Source organism: Rhinolophus ferrumequinum, chromosome 3 (assembly GCF_004115265.2).
Source record: "Rhinolophus ferrumequinum isolate MPI-CBG mRhiFer1 chromosome 3, mRhiFer1_v1.p, whole genome shotgun sequence".
Classification (NCBI taxonomy): Eukaryota; Metazoa; Chordata; class Mammalia; order Chiroptera; family Rhinolophidae; genus Rhinolophus; species Rhinolophus ferrumequinum.
In genome coordinates this window covers 93,452,264-93,471,450 of record NC_046286.1, presented here as the reverse complement: position 1 = coordinate 93,471,450, position 19,187 = coordinate 93,452,264, and the positions used below count along the sequence as shown (strand labels likewise).

At 39.0% G+C, this 19,187-nt stretch overlaps 1 protein-coding gene across 1 annotated transcript in view; it reads right to left on the bottom strand.

The window, feature by feature from the left end:
* Positions 1–2,111: 2,111 nt before the first annotated feature.
* Positions 2,112–19,187, bottom strand: part of PPP1R14C (protein phosphatase 1 regulatory inhibitor subunit 14C) — a 66,772-nt gene continuing 49,696 nt past the window's right edge. Inside the window, exons 2-4 of the mRNA XM_033103700.1 lie at positions 18,663–18,746; positions 17,257–17,289; positions 2,112–3,693 (exon numbers count right to left, since the gene is read on the bottom strand). Coding sequence (XP_032959591.1) covers positions 3,619–3,693; positions 17,257–17,289; positions 18,663–18,746 — 192 coding nt within the window. The 3' untranslated portion in view covers positions 2,112–3,618. The remainder of the gene's footprint in view (positions 3,694–17,256; positions 17,290–18,662; positions 18,747–19,187) is intronic.

Genomic DNA, 19,187 nt, shown 5'->3' with positions numbered 1-19,187 from the left:
TTTTTTTACTTTTTGACTCTCTTATAATAACACTTAGCTTAAAACCAACACATTGTACAGCTGTCTGAACATATTCTCTCTATATATCTTTATCCCATAAGCTTTTCCTATTCAAATTTTTTTTAAATTTTACTTTTAAAACTTTTTGTTAAAAACTAAGATGCAACAAGAATGACAAACTCAATCTTAGCAAGGTGAGTGTGGAGCTAGGCCCCACACAGAACTAAGCCATAGGGCAAATATCTGGGTCCCACTTGCAGCCTCTCCGGCACCATGGGAAGGAGAGGGGTCATCTCCCAGGTGCTCTCCCACCTGCTTCTCCAGGTGGTGGGCCTAGAGCCTAGGCCAGACTGGCTATCTCAGTGAAGTAGTAGTCATGGCTCAGAAAGAGCTCATGTTCCCAACCACTGTGTCTTCTTGAAAAGAGCCAGGTATAATCACATATTCATCTATTGTGGATAAACTGATTATGCACAGCACACAGTCTTTCGTGGTAAATGAAAAACAGATATTTGTATGTTCCAGGAATTGCAAACCACCGTACCCTGAGCTGCTCTTTCTCCCAATGCTGCCTTCTCGGGGACTGATGCAAGGATGTTCAGCTGCTAACGCCAAGTCCAGGAGCATTTTGTTAGGGGAGAAGGCAAGAAGAGCCTGGAAATGGAGGGGCAGCAGCACAGAGCCTGGCTACACTCTGCTCAGGAGCAGGGAGCCCCTTGGTTCTCAGGAGAGAGTAAGGAATTACTGGTAGGTGGCCAAGGACCCTCTCTAACCCCAGAGCCTCCCACCCCTCCACCCATCAGCTCAAGGGCCAGCTCACATTAGTTGCAGCTCCCGCCGTTCACTCATGAGGGTGATTGAGAGTAACCACCTGTAAGAGGCAGGCAAGCTTAATGGCCAAAGGGTATGGAATCAAATAGGACTGGGTTTGACGCTCACCTCCATAACTGTGTGACCTCAGGTAAGCTGCTCAACCTGAGTTTTTTGGCGTGTTTTTTTTTTCTCATCTGTAAAATGAGGATCATGCAATCTACCTCATAACATTAATTTTGGGATTAAATGAGATAAGGCTGTAAGCCCTTAGCACGGTGATAAATAAATGGGAACCATTATTACGATTGCCGTAAAGTATGCCACTCCATAAAGTTTAAACTTAGATTTCCCAGTGTTCAAGTGAGCACTGGACTAGAAGCTGGAGACTTGGGAGTCATCCCCCAGTGCTGTGCTTTCGTTCCTCTCCAGTAGAGAATAAAATGAGGAAGTCAATGTGCTAATGTCATAGCTGCCACCTGCTGTAAGAGCATAAACATGGTGAGCTGAGGTCAAACTCGTGCATCAGACTTAGACAAGAGTGACCCAGTGGTGCACAACCTGGGAGCTTGTAAAGAATGCCTAAGCTCTGCTCCTCCAGCCTCTGATTAAATTGGCCGGGACTAGCCTCTAGGCTTCAGTTGTCATTAAAGCTTCCCAGGTGACACAAATCGTCATTCTTTCAGGTCTAAGAACCTGAAGGTGGGTGTTGGGGGCAGCGATGAGGCATCCAAGAGGAGATCCACGCTTATGGCTTGAGCACACAGGGGGAGTGATGCCAGGGCCTGAGCCAGGAATGAGGGGAAGGCCAGGAGTTTTGTTACAAGGTAGGATTAGAAGCCTGTGGAGGAAAGGTTCACTTTTACTTCATCTGAAGACCCTAACTTGGGCTGGTTAAGCCTGAGGGAAAGCCTACAAATTCTTCATTTTTCTGTACTCATAGGGTACGTGGCATTCTAACAGTAATTGGAATATCTAATTAATTTACAATCTTCTTGAGGATTTAGAGCAGATAGGTAAATGGGAATTTTAATTAAAGAAAGGGGCATGGCCTAGGAGAGCATTGCAATAGAAGGCAGGTAGGGCCAAGTGCACAGCGATCGTCTTGTTTTCTTCTCAACCCAGGGATATGTTCTGGCTTCTTTGCTTTCATCAGGAAAGGGCCAGGATCAAATGCCTGAAAATGAACAGCTAGACATAACTGCTAGGTACCCTCATCTGCAGAGCACCTGACACAGTCAAATCATCATGTGAACATGTTTTGTAAGGCAAACGTGTAAGCAGAGTTGTAAGCAGCTCCATTTATTTGAGTAAATAGCTTGTAAATAAATCATTGGTAAACATTACAAAATTAAATACATTTTTCAAAAGCTTGCCAGTATACATAAATTTCACAAACATAGTTCTTTAAAAAATAAAATATGTTCAGAGCACCCTTGATAGAAAATGCCTGAGCCCTGTCCTCTGACAGGTCCTCCTAGAGACACCTTACGAGAAGTGTGGTTTCTGTGGGGAGGCAATGGGGGGCCTCCTGGAGGGAAGAAAGAGTTTCTACTCTGACCTTTTACCCCACCCACGTCCATCTGAATTTTGAGCCTCCCCCAAGGAGCTGGTATGTAACTGAGAGGGGCTGGGCAGGAGCCCCAGGCCTAGCTCCAAGCAAGGGGATCGGGGTGCAAAATTAAGGCCAGGGGCCAGAGTCCTCACCACAGGCCACTGAGAGAAACCGGAAATGCAATCTCCACCATGCTTCCAAACCAGCAAATGCTCCTCTATCAACTTTCTTGAGAGAAGGTGAAGCTTTCTCACTTCTCACCTGTTCAACAGTCAGTTTATCCCCTCTGGTCTGACGCTGCCCAAGCACAGAGTGACCAGAATCTACTTCTAAGAAGGAAGATACATAATCTGCTAACTTCCTTATGACCTGCTTTCATGGAGAAAGACTAACACACAGTACTTGGTTGAAAGCAGAGAATTAATTGCTACACAGTGCTTCCATTTTCCATTGCAAAACACCGCTCAGCTAGTGTGGGCATTTCTCGAGTGAAGTTCTTCAAATTAAGGGTTCATAAAACTTTAAAATACCACACATGAGGCAATAAGTAAATGACCTGGCAAAGCATCCCAATTAAGGAAATAATATAAAGTCCATAAATTAAGCCCTTGACTAACTCAACATTTTTGTAGTGTAGCTCATTAGAATAACGGATACACTGAATTCTTTCACTTTGGTGCATAAAGTGGATGTGGAGGTCAGCAGTGCTCCCATGAGGAGTATCTAGTGGCCTCTTGGAAACACATGTGCTGTGACCTCCAGGTAAGAGATGACCACAAGTTTATTTCAACAATGTGAAATAAAACTCACATCTACATTGTAACTTACTTGTGTGTATGTATATACAGGTATGAGAAATTCGGTCTTGAGTCAAATGTACAACTTAAAAAAAAAAAGTATTACCAAACTAGTTGTAAAAACAAAAAACCATCATCCCTGTATAGTTAGGTCCTAAACATCAGATTTCCCGAAGAAAATACTGTCTGGCCCAGCCCATCCTTGGATGTCTGCCTGGTTTGATAATCCCTGGTTGGGCTGAAACCAAAGTCGTTGATCTCTTTGCTATTAAAATAGTATACTAACAACACCTTTAAAAAACAAACAAACAAACGCTCTAGAATAAATGTCTAATAGATCCCTCCCCCAAAAAAAAAGTTGCTCATAAGGACAACTATTCTTTACTAAAAGTCCTTGTGAAGTCCAAACCCAGAACCCTTTCTTGATCTCCGGGTGAGTTCCACCCTGCGCCAGAATTACACAGTCTTCTTCTGCGGGGGGCTCAGTTTCCTCATGCCTCTTATCCGAGAGAGCAGCTCCTTGATAAATTCCTAAAAGAGATCAGAAGAAGTGAATATGAGGGGGCTCTTATTAAACTTTGGATTTAAAATCTGCATGAAGGAATTGATGTCAATTGCAGTTAACCTTAGTTGATGAGTTTGGGTGGATGTATTGACCCCAACTGGTACAATACAGTAAATTTAAATGATACTTACTATACACACTCTATATTTTCTATTCTGATTTCATTGAAAAGATAATGCTGTGGCAGAGTCACTAAAATGATTCCATGACCTATTCATGGATGAGAACCCAGAGATTGAAGAACAACTTAGAATGGTTCCCAGTTCATACCATCAGGCATCTTTCATTGTTGCTTCATGTTTTAAAATATTTGGCTACCAAACAAGTCACATTTATTAGATAATAATTACTTTGCCTTCCTCTTTTATATTTGTCAAAGATGAAGCTGACAGCCAGTCAGACTTTCTGATCTGCAAATGACAACAAGTGAATGCCAGGACTCAACAAAAAACGCTAAGAAAACTTCCTCTCCATTATGGCCTTCTGCAAAACAGCTCTCAGGCAATCTCCCCCACCAGTTACAACCCTCAGTCAGGAGCTCCCACACTAATGATCCTGCAATTCCTCTCCAGCTCTAAAACACAATAAGCTTAAATATTTAATCAGCCACTGCAATTTCCTTTTTTAATAATCTTTTTGGTATTATCAAAGTAATATGTACTTTTTATAGAAAACTTGGAAAATACAAACCAGCAACAATTACTGCTCAGAATGAACTACTTATTAACATATTTTCTTCCATGGAAATTATTTTTACCTAATTGAGATCATAGTGTATAAATGTGTTCTTTTTTTTACCCACTTAGAAGTATGTCAAAGCTTTTCCCCACAACATTAAATTGTCTTTCTAAACATTAATTGTAATCCTTATGCAATTCCTTATTATATGGATTTTCTACAGTCTGCTTAATTCCCCCATCACTGGATATTTGGTTGGTTCCTGGCTTTTGAAAATTATAAACAAAGCCACAATTAACACCTTTGTGCATAAATCTTTGCCTGAAATTTGGATTATTCCCTTTGGAGAGTGATCCAGAAGTGGGTCAAAGCCAAAAACATTTTAATCCCCACCATTTCTGAACTTGGCAAGAATAAAATCCATGTGAAGTCACATGAGGTCCAATTTTAATCTTCTGAATACTATTTTATCTAATTTAAAGAATTTTCTAGGATGAAATAATGCCAAATTTTCCCACTTGTAATCAATTTTCATTTTGAAAAGTTAAATGCGTTTCCTATTGTCCCTTTTACTATGTGGTTTAAATAATACATAATATGCTGCACATAAAATTTCAATTCTGTGGTTTTTGGAATCTGTTACTCAACTGACTCCTGTGAAAAATTCTAACATTTGAGTGTAGACTTCCTTTCTTTTTTAAAAGCAAATGTCAGACTTACAAACCCTATCATTTATCTTGTTAATAACTCTGGTAATTTATCTGCACTATTTTAGTAACATTTTTTCATAAAGATCATTATAAAAATAAGGACTAAAGAACTCACTTAGAATAATGTACCCTAAACTACAGACCTTTTTGCTTCAAGACAAAAGAAATTTGGTAATTTGTATCAAATTCAAATTTTCTCAAAAAATTGATCATGATGTGTATAAATCTCAGTGATTAAAAAGCTAATAAATAACGTGCTTTGTACTTATGATATATTAACACTAATGAAAAACTAATTTTAAATTTATATTAACATACTGAATTTATACATCTACAACTTAATGTACTGTACATATTTCAAACTGTTTATTACATTTGAGTAATGAGGTGCTCGGCTGAGTAAGTTAAAAAATAGCAAGACCAATATTTATTCTCCAGACAGAAACTTGACAACACTACTGGCAACACAAAGATTTCGCTGATTACAGATGAGTCACAAAGGAAATTCAAGGATCTCTAATCAAAAATATTGATTGATGGCTCTTCGTCCATTATTACTCAAAAATATCCTATATAAGTAACAACGTATCTCATATGACTTTGGGTTTCAGCTTATGGCTGACGACATAAACATGGGTACCAGCAGCACCTAGATCGGTGGCTTTCAGCTAAAAAGAAAACTAAACTACTATGTGTGACTCACACATAGTTACAGTAACCTAGTAGACGGAGACACAAGACTAAAACAAAAGTTTTGTGAAAAAAAAATGTAACTCTTACTATATGACATTTTCTGTTCTATTTTATTTTCAAAAAACACCGGTCATGACGAGCTAATGGGTTATCACCCATAGTTTATAAACAATGAGCTAGACCTGGGCTATTCAATACCACAGCCCCTAATCACACGTGTCTATTTAAATTCAGATTAATTAAAATAAATAAAATTTTAAATTTAGTTCCATAATCATACTAGCCACATTTCAAGTACTCAGTAGCCACATATGACGAGTGACTGCCGTATGGGACAATGCAGATACAGAATACGTCCATCATCTCAGAAAACTACTGGATAGCAGACAACACTACTTTGAATCACAGGACTGGATGAGACAACCTTGGAGGACAGTGTAAATAGAGAAGAAAAGAGGGCTGAAGAGGCCCTCTAACAGGCGAGGTCTTGTAGGAGGTAGAGCTAGCCAAGGAGACGGAAAAAAAGAAACCAAAGAGATAGGAGGGAAAACCCAAGAGAGTGTGCTGTTAAGAAGCCAAGAAAGTGGTGGCTGGAAGGTTTTCTAGTGTTTCTAGAAGGAAGAGGTGCTCAATGAAGTCAAGAGCTGATAAGAGGTTAAATAAGTCAAAGACAGAAACAAAGCCATTAGATTGGCAAGACACGGGCAACTGTGTGTCACTTGGAGTGGGGGTGGGGGGTGGCTGGAATTGCACAAAGTATCAACTGACCCCAGCTACTATGGAAGAAGGTTCTAGAGGTTCTCCTTTAAGCACTGGAAAACTAGCTAACCTGGGGGAAGGGAAGATGAGAGGCATTTGGGGAAGGGCAGAGCCTAGGATCCTTGTGTACACATACACACACACATACACACACACACACACACACACACACACACATACACAGAAGAGAGAGATAAAAGAAGCAATAGAAAGAAAAGAAACAGTTCCACTGACCTTGGAAACTTGACTTTATATAACATGCAGCCATCTGATTTATGAGAGACTTCTAAGAAAGAAAGAAGCCAAAGCAGGTTTCTGAGGAACCTGGCAGCCGGTATGAAAACAGAAGGCCCTTCCTCACTCTGGAGTTTCGGCCATGTGGCACCATAAGAGGGCATGGCATCGCAGTGGCCACCCTCTACTCTGAGTTCTCATCCCTGATCCCTCTTGAGCCCTGTAGCTTTCAGCTTTCACCCCCTCCCACCTGCTCCAGACTGTGCCAGAAGCGGCAGATGGACACACGTTTTGTAATTATCACCAGAGCCAGGCGTCTGGGAACCTTCCCTCGTCACTCAGTGATTCATCTGTTACACTCATTGATGATATGGCAATGCTTAAAGGAAGATGGGTCCCTCAGAAAGTAGGAAAAGCAGAAACCACAGTATCACTGCAAATCACTGCTTTGCGGCTAAACTGCACTTATGCCATTCTTTCCAGCCTATCGGGTCATTTAAAAAGATAAATAAGATAAATGGATATCATGCAATAGCCATTTGAGTAGAAGTGTTTCCTGACAAAAGGACTTTTGAAAGAAATGCCTAAAAGTGCTGCTCGGTGACTGGTGTCACCAACTACAGTAATCGTGTAGATTGTGCCAGCTCCAATAAAATGTGCCCAGCAGAACGCCGGATGCCCAGCCTGCTTTTCAAAACAAAAGTCATCTACCCCTTACACAGAGCACACATGGGGTGAAGAGAGACAGCAGTGAGGATTCTGAAGGCTGGGATCCACGTAGGTCAGCAACTTCCCCGAGTGCAGTCTCCTATTTGTCACCCCGAGAAATGCACCGGTCATCGCCTTAAAAATATTCATATATGTTCACAGGGACCATCTGCTCCTGATCTGAGTCTCACCACTAGATGACAACAAATCAAGTCGGCCCCACAAATTTTACGTAGTTACCTGACACACTTCTTCCCCAAAGCCTGATATTCAATAGATGATGTAGAAATCGGGTGAGTGACCAGGTGAAGGGAGAGCAGAATTTCTTTTTTTTTTTTTAATTTGAGACATGATTGACATATAACATTACATTAGTTTCAGGTGAGCAACGTAATGATTTGCTATATGTATATACAGAGGGTGCTAAAATATATATACACATTTTAAGAAAGGAAAACTATTCAAATTGTAATACTCAAATATACCAATAACAAAAGATGAATACAAGTCACGTTTGACTTCTGCAATTACAAGAGGTGCTCAAAGTGGTTACCATCAGTGTCCAGACATTTCTGATTATGGGGAACTACTGCTTGAGCCACATTGACCAAAGTGTCCACTTGTGTACATTTTTTGGCATCCCCGGTATTGTGAAATCATCACAGTAAGTCTAGTTCACATTCATCACCACGTAGTTACAGCATTTCTTCAGTGATGAGAACTTCTAAGATCTATTCTCAGCAACTTTCAAATGTACATTACAGTGTGGTTCACTATAGTCACCAGCTGTACGAGAAGAATTTCTAGAACCAACAAAGTTTAGATAAGTGAGGACAATGGAAGAATAGAATGTATCTCTTTTAAAACATCATGGCAACCCTGGAAACTGTTTCAAATGGCAAAATGTCCTCACCCAAAGAACCGGCTAAGCATTTAAAAATCACACCTTAAACTTTTATATTCAGGTCACCCCGGAGGCCAAATGGGGCAGGCAGTGAATTAGCACTGATGCACACAGCTTTGGGGGTGTCCCCAGCCCTGTGTGATGCTAGGATTCGCTCCCTGCAGTCACGGGCATTATTCAGCTTCACAACTACCATCATCGCTTCCCACTGAAATACTTAATTTCCCCCCTTTTTTTGGGGGAAAGTGGGTGGACAGTGTTGTTTATGGTGAGAAAGGTTCATTTGCTGACAGAGCACACCACAACTGATCCTATTTTTCATTATCTGCAAAGAGGCTTATGACTCTGTCCCTGGTAAGGGTTTGCACCTGCTGTTATAATCTCTTCTGTCAACAGAAATTTCTGAAGGTGTTAACCAAATCCTGGATGGTTGTTCTGTCCCCAAACCTCTCTCCCCCTTTCACTTAAAACCACTGACACTATTTTGTCCATTTAATTTCTTGACTATCTGCCTTTAAGGATTAATTTGTACTACTGGTGATTGCAGTCCCATTAATCTATTTTAGAGATTCAGACCATTGCTCTTGAGCTTATTTATTTTGTACCCAAATTCTAGCCTTTATTTGTATACAGAGGGACAGTTTGTTTGTTCTCACAATATTCCACCTTACTGGCATTTAATTCTTCCTTCACACACTTGCAATTCAGACAACATAAAATAAAATCCACATAAATAATGCAACCAATGTAAATAATCAACGGAGTTAATTCGGCAAAGTTATAATCCCCACTTTATAATCACCATGCAACTAAAGTAATTTCATTAAGGGTCCCATTACCAAGGACGGAGAATAGCATTTGCTATAAACACCTCAATCTTATCTAAATGAAAGAAATCCATTTCCAAATTGTTTGAAATTTGGTTTTGATTGCTGAAAAGTACAGAAATCCAAAAGTCATGTGTTAAATTGCTGAAAAGTACAGAAATCCAAAAGTCATGTGTTAAATTGCCTTTAACTCATGTTCTTTCTTCTGTCCAGATAAGTCTGAACACTAGAAGAGAACACGGGACTTTCTGATGAGCTTTGAAAACATGATCATTTGTTCTGAATTTAATTAAAAACAAAAGAAGAGGCCATAAAATCACAATCAGTCATTCAAAAATGCCAACCATGTAAAGGTCCATTGCCCTTTAAAACCTGTACCTCCTCTACTACATCTTAAAAAAAAAATAACAATCATTAATTACTGGGGGAAAGTATCCAAAGGCAGGATGCATGTGGCTGTCCCTATTATGGCATTTCTTTCTTCTTTCCTTCTGTTACATCACAATTACTGTTGTCATCATCATTCTCACTATTCTCATGGACATCCTGCTTCTAAGAGTGTGTAGTCAAGAATTTAACCTTGCCCCAAAAGAGGTCTGGTCTTCTCCCTCAGCTCCTGGGAGGCAAGCTCTAAGCCTTTAGAATGTCCTGCCTGATGAAAATATCTTTGTTTACCTGGGGGCCTGGGGCCCTGCAAGACAATCTAACAATGTGATTTAGGGTAGGGGCTTTGGGTCACATGGTACCAGCTTGATATCCCAAGGGACTGGAGACTGAAATTACCATGAGGGCAGTCAACCATGACTGTGACCAAGTCCCAGTAAAAAGAATGGACATCAGGCTCATCAAGTGAGCTTCTCTGGTTGGCAAAATTCTCTACACACAGCCATACATCATAGGCCAGAGTACACACTGTGAATCCAGTGGGAGAGGACACCTAGAAGCTCTGCATTTGGGATTTTCCTGGATTGTGTCGCATGCATCTCTTCCCTTGGCTGATTTTAATCTGTAGCCTTTCACTATAATAAACCAGAACTGTGAGTATGACAACTTTCAGTGAGTTCTGTGGGCCCTTCTAGTAAATTATCAAACATGAGTATGGTCTTAGAGACCCCGGAACTTGCAATGGGTGTCAGAAGTGAAGATGGTCCGGTGAACAGTCCCCGAACTTTGCAAAGAGTACGAAGTGAAGACCAGGAAATACACGCAGAGTGTTGCTCCACGACCGCATGTCTTTGGCTAGCTCACCTAACATTTCTGGGTTGATGTTCCTCAACGAAAACAATCTTAATCAGATTTATAAATAGTCCAAGGTGGAGACTGTGCTCACCTCGTAAGAATTCAGACAAAGACAGTGAGAAGTAGACGAGTGTCACAGGATGTCGACTCAGACATGGGCCCAAATGCCACCCACACACATTCTGGCTCTTTCTCCTGGGCAGAAGAGGCCTGTTGTATAAAGAGCCTTATTGAAAGTGTGTGAGCAATGGACATCCTGGGACCAAAAGCCTTCTGGCTTCTAGGTGAGGTTACTCGAGTTTCTGGTTAATAAATCCCACCCCTTTATTATAACCTAAATTACACTAAACCTAATCAGGCTCTCACAGCCAATGGCTACAACCACTAAAATGTAATTTTCATCTGATTACAGTCTTTCTTTGGAAACTCCCAATTCTCTCACTAGTCAGAAACATTGTTCTGAAGGTCACAGCTTTCCAAGGTTGCATTTCAACTCCTTCAGCAAGCATTCAAACTCTATTCCTCACCCTCAGCCCAAAACTACAATCTCTTTTGAGGAAACCCCATGAGAGGCCAGATGGCAAGGCTCTCCTGTGTGTAAACACTCAGATCCATTAAACTGAAGGGAAATGGCGGCTTCCTCAGCTTTCTCTACAGATCCCCTGATAATCACATTCTGTTAAGCAATTTGATTCCTAACTTAGAGAACCATCGGATAAGCTGATACCCTGGCATTTCTGTCATTTTATTTCTATTTTAATATTCTTTGAGCACTGAAATTCTCACCATAGTTAACTGTGGCCTTACAAGAGATTGTTTTTAAAATGTACATACAAGTTCTTCGCTTCATCTAAGTCCCTGAATTAGTTACAAGCACATGGATGTTCAATACAAATTTGTGGAGCAAATGAATCAAGAGAACATAGCAAAACGCCAAGCCACATCTCCTCTGATCACCCACACAGTCTCTCTGTGTTGTAAATATGCAGTTTATATTTTCTCTCTTCTGCAATTAGCTCAATGAACAGGGACTATGTACAGTATACATAAACTGAACAAAATTTTAAATAACAGGTTAAAATGCTAAATGGATAGAGAGCTGATATGAGCAGGATGAGTTGACAATGTTCACCACCAAAGCCTGTCAGAAAAGTGAGATGCAGTCACCAAGACATCAGAGCGAAAGAGGGAGATTCTGCCTTCCTACCGCCAACGCAGAAAGAACAACAAAGCAGGCCTGCCTTTCCAAACAACACTGGCCAATTTCTATTTGCAAACCACGATCTACACATCTTTCCGGTACCTCACCTGGCCATGACATTTCCATGACCTCGCTGATTACTGATTACTGAGACCCAGAAGTGCTTCTCACCACAGTCTCAGACTTCGTCATCCTGCCTAAATCCCTGATGCATATCAACTTACAGGTTTTGATTGCTGAAGTAATAAGGAGCACCACAACCTCTATTTCACAGAAATGAAATAAATGCACAGAAAGAAAAACCTGATGATTATCAGAGAGCAATAGTACTGCCACACTGAGCTATAAAAGAGATTCCCAGCAGTTCATTGATTGGACTGACAGCTCCCTGAACAAACGCTAAGACAGATGCCCCTCAAGCTCACATTAAATGCATTTGCTGTCCACCATCCCAATACAATGGAGGTGTTCCTATGTGATCCTAAGATTTGAAAACAGACAAAATTGGAGAGAAAATTAGAAAAAGCTCCTTTCTGGGCTGGCTAGCTGGTCCCAATACCCCCATCCCTGATTTCTACAATTGTCCAAAAGGCTGTCACTACTGATCCTCCAAATTCAAGTAATAACCAAAACATAATTACTCCTTTTCTTCTTGCATTGCATAGAAACATCCTTTTGCTACCCTTCAATCAGCTCTACTGTAATATCAGCTACATCAGAAATGCCATTTACTGAAGGGGAAAGGTTAAAACGCCATTCTTACTAATCAATCACTAATACATTAGTGTGGTGACTTACAATTACACTGCTGTGTTTTGAAGGATCCCAGTCAGGAAAGATTTACACGTCAAGAGTTGACAGCATGGAATATGAGACAAGATGGGAAAACACAAGTCCTTTGCTTATCAGTCAGGAAACGACACAGGATGACATGAACCCAAAGTATATGACAGAAAGTAACACACCAAAAACAGTATCACTTCTGTAAGACTGGCAGATTCTTCAAAGTCAACTCTTCAATTTGAATAACTCAAGCACATTATTATTGGTGAATTCTGGCATTTTGTGTACTTAATGCAGTATAATGGAGAAGCATTACATAGAACCAGATTCAACTAGCATGTGCCAAGCTTTATGCTATGGGCTTTCATACATGCCTTGACTTCTGCACTTATTAACTATGCACCGTAGGCAAATTACATCGCCTTTGTATGTGTCCAAGTCCCTAATTTGAAACAAACAGTGTCAACCTCATAGCTTTGTTGTGAAGATGAAATGAGTTAATACACGTGATGTGATTAGATTGGTACCTGGTATGTGCTTAGTAATTATTTAGCCATTATTATTGTTGTTGTAATTATCACTAAAGTTATTACCTTTGTGAAAATCCTTACTAAAACCCAGGGAGGTAGTTATTACTTCCATTTTATAAAGGAGGAATTGGTGGTTCAGAGAGGCTAAGGAAATTGCTTGAAGTCACATACATTTAGTGTTGGCACTGGCGTAACACTCTTGATTCAAAGTCCAGTCTTCTTCCCACCACCCACCCTACCTATGCAATGATGCTATAAATAAACGTTATCTGAATCAGCAATGATGTATTCCTAACATTTCTAACGTCAAAGTGGCATCATAATTGTATATAAAATTCTTTTGATCAAAAAAATAGCACCGCCAGAGAAGGCTACTTCAAAAAGAACATCATTAACTATTAGGCATTTAGTTGAGATAGGACAAAATCCTTTAATGTCCTGAAAGTCTTAGCGAGTTGAGTAGCTTTGGAAGACTGGCAGGATGGAGAAAGAAAGAGCACAGGATTAAGTGACAGAAATTCAAGTTGATTTCTGGCTTCTTTGCTCACTCCTGTGAGGTCTCAGATAAGTCACCCAAACTCTCTCCTTCAAGTGTTGATTGTGAGAATTAAATAAGATAACGCTCCTTACTACAATGTGAACTATAGAGCTCTGGGGAAATATAAGCTATTATTTTTATCATCACAATCCAGGTGCCAATAAAACTGGTTTCTTATGAACATGATAAGCTCAAAGGTACAACTATCCAAACTTTTCTGAAATGATCCTTTAATAGACAAATGAACTTGACTGAAATTCCTTAGCATTTTATAGCATTTCATTCCTAGAAACTGTGAGCTAAACAAAGAACAGAGATGTTCACTTGTAAACACGTGTGCCTTTTCCTTCTTTCTTCCTCTGAAACTCTGAAGAACATTCAAATATTACATCTTTTCATCTCTTAAGCCTCCTTATAGAAACCAGAAGGGGAATACTTTTGTTCCAGGGGGACAAGACCCATTATTTTTATTTACCTGCACGGCTGTTAGTGAGTGTAAATATGTTGCTCCCTAGATACTGCAAAAATTGGGGAGAATGGGGCTTATTTCAGTGAGAAAATGAAAATGACTTTCTACTGCTGCCTACCTGCAAAGCCAATCAGAAAAGAAAACAGCACGTCCAAACTTTCCCACCTAAATAACCCAAACATGCACTTCTCCATCTAGGAGAAGAACTGGAGAAAAAGGGAATGAAAAGTAGGTAAATGACAGGTCTGCACCTACCAGTCCAGATTTACTCTCAGCAGCAATCCTACCCTCCACATCACGTTAATTCATCAGCATAATCCAACAGCTTTCTTGACTACAATCCTATTATTCTTGTCTAACCCTTCACAACAATGTAATATGATTCTTCAAATAAATAATTGCTTTAACTCTTACATTAATTCCCCCAACTAACTATGAGGAAAGAAGCTCTAGTTCCCTGACCCACAAAAAAAAAAAAAAAAAAAAAAAACTAAATGGTGAGGTCTCCTGCCTACTTCCCATTCTTACTTTCAGAAAGCCTGAAATCAGAATATCATACCTCTGGCAGGAGTTTAGAGTGTCTAACTCTTAAAAATAATAATAATAAAAATCTCTTCAGAAAAAAAAAAAAAAAGATGTCCAAATAACAACATTCTGAGTGGTCTCCTTGCTCCATCCACACATACGATGAAAAAAAAAACAATCTAGTTCATAACCTGATCACTCAATAGTGAGACCCATTAATGGACAAGCTGTGCTCAACACACAGATTTCAATCAGCTTACGGTTCCTAACACTCAAACATGGGTACACTGCCCCAAATCAGCAAAGACAGATGAAAATAGGCAAAAAGGGTGGGATTCAGAGAAAACAGAACAATCAAGAGAGCAGAATGATCTTAAAAACAAAAACAAACAAAATAAAACATTTGATTCATATCCTCAATGAGAAAAAAATTGCGTCCATGAGATAAGATATACTAAAAGAAAATAGTGAACAGAGATCAAAAAAAGGATTCTTGAACTTTAACAAGAAAAGGCTTCTTAAAAATAAGGTAACTGAAAATTTTATATCTCAGTAAAAAGGCTAGAAAATAAAGTCAGAAATCTTTCAGAAAGTCAGAAATCTTTCAGAACAAAAGATCAAGGAGAAGAAAAACAAAAGGGAAAAGGTAAGAAATTAGAGGCTCCATCCAGAAGATATAACATCTAAATAACAGCATGGACAGAAATATAGAAGACTGAGGGAGAAATTAATAAAAATAATAAATAATAAAAGACAATTTTGACATAACTCTTAAGACTAATAGAGCTTGCAAAGTACCCAGCATCTGAACAGAAAAGGAGCCACACTAGAGCATATCATTGTAAAATTCAAAATATGGAGATAATCCTAAAGGTTAACTGAAGAGAAAAAAAATAATGATGATCAGATTTCTTAACAATAGAAGTAATACAACAATAGAGTAACACCATTAAAATTGAATTTAAATAACAAATTTTATTCTAGAAGTCTACATTATCCCAACTATATTGATCAAGATATATTTTTATATATGCAAGAATTCAAAAAATTTACCTTCTGTGCATCCTTTCCCAAAAATCTACTGGATGATATACTCCTACTAAAATGAGGAAGGCTGGGATTGAAGAAAGAAAGCATCTAACATAGGACAGCAGTAGACCTCAGACAGAAACCTCAGGACAGTAGCTACTCAGTAGATCCAGAGAATAACTTCTCCAGATTGTTGCACAGGGGCTCCAGGAGGAAAGTCTGGGGTGGGGGCATGGTAATGATGTGTTTGAGCATACAGAAAACATATTATTACATGCTTGATGAAGATATTGGCGAGTTCAACTATAAATTTTTGTTGTTTAAGTCAAAATAAAAAAGCACTAGGTAGGAGACAAAACAAAGACAAAGCAGTTATCAACTCCAGGAAAAACAAAGGGCTAAACAAGAAAGGAGCCATGGTCACATTTTACTATTTGGTTTAGCAGTGAAAAACATTTGTTTAAATAATAAATTATCATACTTGACTACTGATTTAACGAAAAAGTGTTAAATAATGTTATTAAGGGGATGAAGGGATGAATTGTGTAGAGAGTAAGAGAGGGAATATTTCCCCTCAAGTCAATAAATGAAAAAAAAGTAAGTAAATGCATAGTTAGGAATGAAAGAGTAAGTAGCAGGGAAAAAGCTAAAAGTGTTATTGTATTTAAAAAAACCATAAATATAACATATAAATATGAAAATATATACCTCTAGAGAGGGAAACTGAGGGGTAGAAGAGGCACTGCTATTTTTTCTTTATAAGCACAATCATATTTTTGGTTTTCAAAACTATAAATATGTATTATATTGATTAAAATATGTATATTTTAATAACTAAAATTCAATTAAAATCTCTATGACTGCAAGATGTAATAAATATGAAGAAAAACTGGAGACTATAAGAATAAAGCTCAGATAAGTAACTGGCCTCAAACCAAATGATCTTAAAACAACCTAGTCATTTAAATCTTACACACTTGGAAAAGCATGCTTTCCTGTCACTTTGTAATTATACCAGTTCGAAAAACAGAAGTCCTACCACCATTGCTTTGAGATTGCAAACAGACTCCAAAATATCTGATGAATCTTCTAAGTTCTCTGACTTACCACAGGAACAAAGTGAAAGCACTTCCTTTACCAATATTTTCACTAATAGATCAAATCCTACATTTTACTTTTGGTCATTAGAGTATACAAGTACATTAGATGTGTTGGTCTAATCAAAATAATAACCATTGCTTTTTACATTAATATTTCTACACTTGATAAATATCAAAACAAAGCATAAAATTTCTTCTTTCAACAAAGGCAACTGTTTAATTGTGAACAACAGAACTGGCTTTAAGCTTCTTAAAAATACATACATATACACTAATAGAATGTATTTTCCTGTTATAAATCTAAACTTTTACTAAAATGATCCCAAAACCTCTCACATTTACCTTTGAAGTTTGGCTTTTATATAAAAGCAAGCAACACATGAGATCTCATGAGTTTTACGTTTTCCTAAACCAGGCATATTTAAGCTTACAATTAAGGAAGTTAGTACTAGTCAAACATACGCACTTCACTTATGGATAATAATTGCTACTTAGTATTTACATAATCAAACCCACTTATTGTGGCTTAGCTTTAAAAATAGATAACTTGATTTAATAAAATCCAATTGAAACATGGCATTTAGGAAACATGATTTGTTTACCTCTGTTGGTTTGTAGCAGTCTACAAGAGCTTCCTAGAATAAAATACACAGAAGGTAAGTTTCATTATTTTAAAATTCAATATCATTTTTAAAATGAAATTAAAAATTATTTCATCTTTGTAGTATGATTCTAAACATGGTAAATCAACATTTCATACTGACTGTCTAGCGTCACACATTAGTTTAGCACCCGTTAGTCATCCAAAGATATAAAAAGCTGTGCCCTTCATATACAGGAATGCCTTGCACTCTCCAGAATACACACACACCACACGCACACACACACACACACACACACACACGCAAACACACGCAGACACACCCCTTTCCTTTGGGGTCCCAACTTGGTTAATAATAAACTGGATATACTTAAGTTGAGACAGCCTGTGAGAGATGATGACAATCACACTGGGCACTGACTGGCCCGGCTGGGAGGCAACCACAGAGCAGCTTGTCACATCTCTGCAGGCTTCAGTGTCCTCACCTGGGAACCGAAGGGGGTGACCTGATGGCAGCTAACGCTCCTTTCAAGTTCTCAATTTTAAGAAAACATTTTTGTCATTTCAGTCTGTATAGAACTGATGCCTGCTTTATTTTTTTTAACTTTCATTTCCCAATTAAATTTACCAACAGGAAATAATCATTAAACTGAGACTGTTCACCACTCAAGAGATGCTGGTAATTATTAATACATTAAACATATTAAAACATTCAAATGTGCCCTTTAATTATGTGCCCTCTAGTAATCATTTGTCACCGGTGATAACCAACAGCCATTAACAGTAATTATCAGGGAACAGTAAGAACATTGGCAGGTCAAAGGTTAATTGGTTTTAGAAACTTTCTAATACAGATTTCTAAATGATAGATTTGACCTCCTCTGGGAAGGGAAATGAATATTGCATTACTCTGGACTAAGGAAACATAAGACATCTCAACATCCATAGTTGTACTAGAATATTGTCAGGTGAGCAAACTCCAATAAAAGACATTTTACTAAACAGAATTATGTTGTAAACCATCTTATCTAGAAATTAATTTCACGAATGATACAATGAATGGACACTCCGGTTCCAGCTCAGCCCCTCTCCTCAAACAACTGTAGGACACCACTTCCTTCTCTGGCAAATGGATCTCTGGAGGCAGAACCAGCTCCCAGGAAGATGAGGCGCAGATCCGAAAGGTGCTTCGAGAACTGGCTGTAGTCAAGAGCTGCTTTATCACCAGAGATGAACTTCACGGGGGTGAACGCTTAGCGTCCCACTGCTTTCCTCTCTGCAAGCTGCCAGGCCCACGTGCTGTGCCAACATCTCCACAGGGCAGAATTGGTGCATGCCAAGCTCTGGAAGCCCAAGTGGATTCTAGCATCTATGACCAAAAGGTTCTCGATTTTGAAAGCTGCTTACCCGTAATTTTAAAGCTCTCTCTTCTTCACTGTCTGCATCAAGAAGATCGTCAATGTCAATTTCTACATCTGGCATTTCTTCTTCCTGGAGGACAAATGCGAAGGCATTCTATTTAGTGAGAAACTGCATTGCACCAAACCAACTTTGCTGAGTTCAATGACTAGCTCATCAATTAAGGGGGAAAGAGAGACTCAGAGGAAGTGGAGGGAAAGGAGAAGGAAGGGGAAATAGGAGAGAGAGAGAGAGAGGAGAAAAGGGGTAAAGGAAAACAGAAGCAAAAGAAAGAAGAGAGGGGAAAGAGGGGAAAGGAGGGAGAGAATAGAAGAAGAGGGGGAAAGAAAGGGAGGTGGGGGGGGAACAGAGGAGATTTAAGAGTCACAAAGCAATATAAAGTAATACACGTATTTCAAAACTGACAAGTTTCTATTTGGCAGAAAACTGTGAGTATACAAAGGAGATAGGCTAATTATAGAAAGAGGGGTAAGAGTTGTGGTTTCCTACCCAGCGACTAACTTCTCTTGGTGA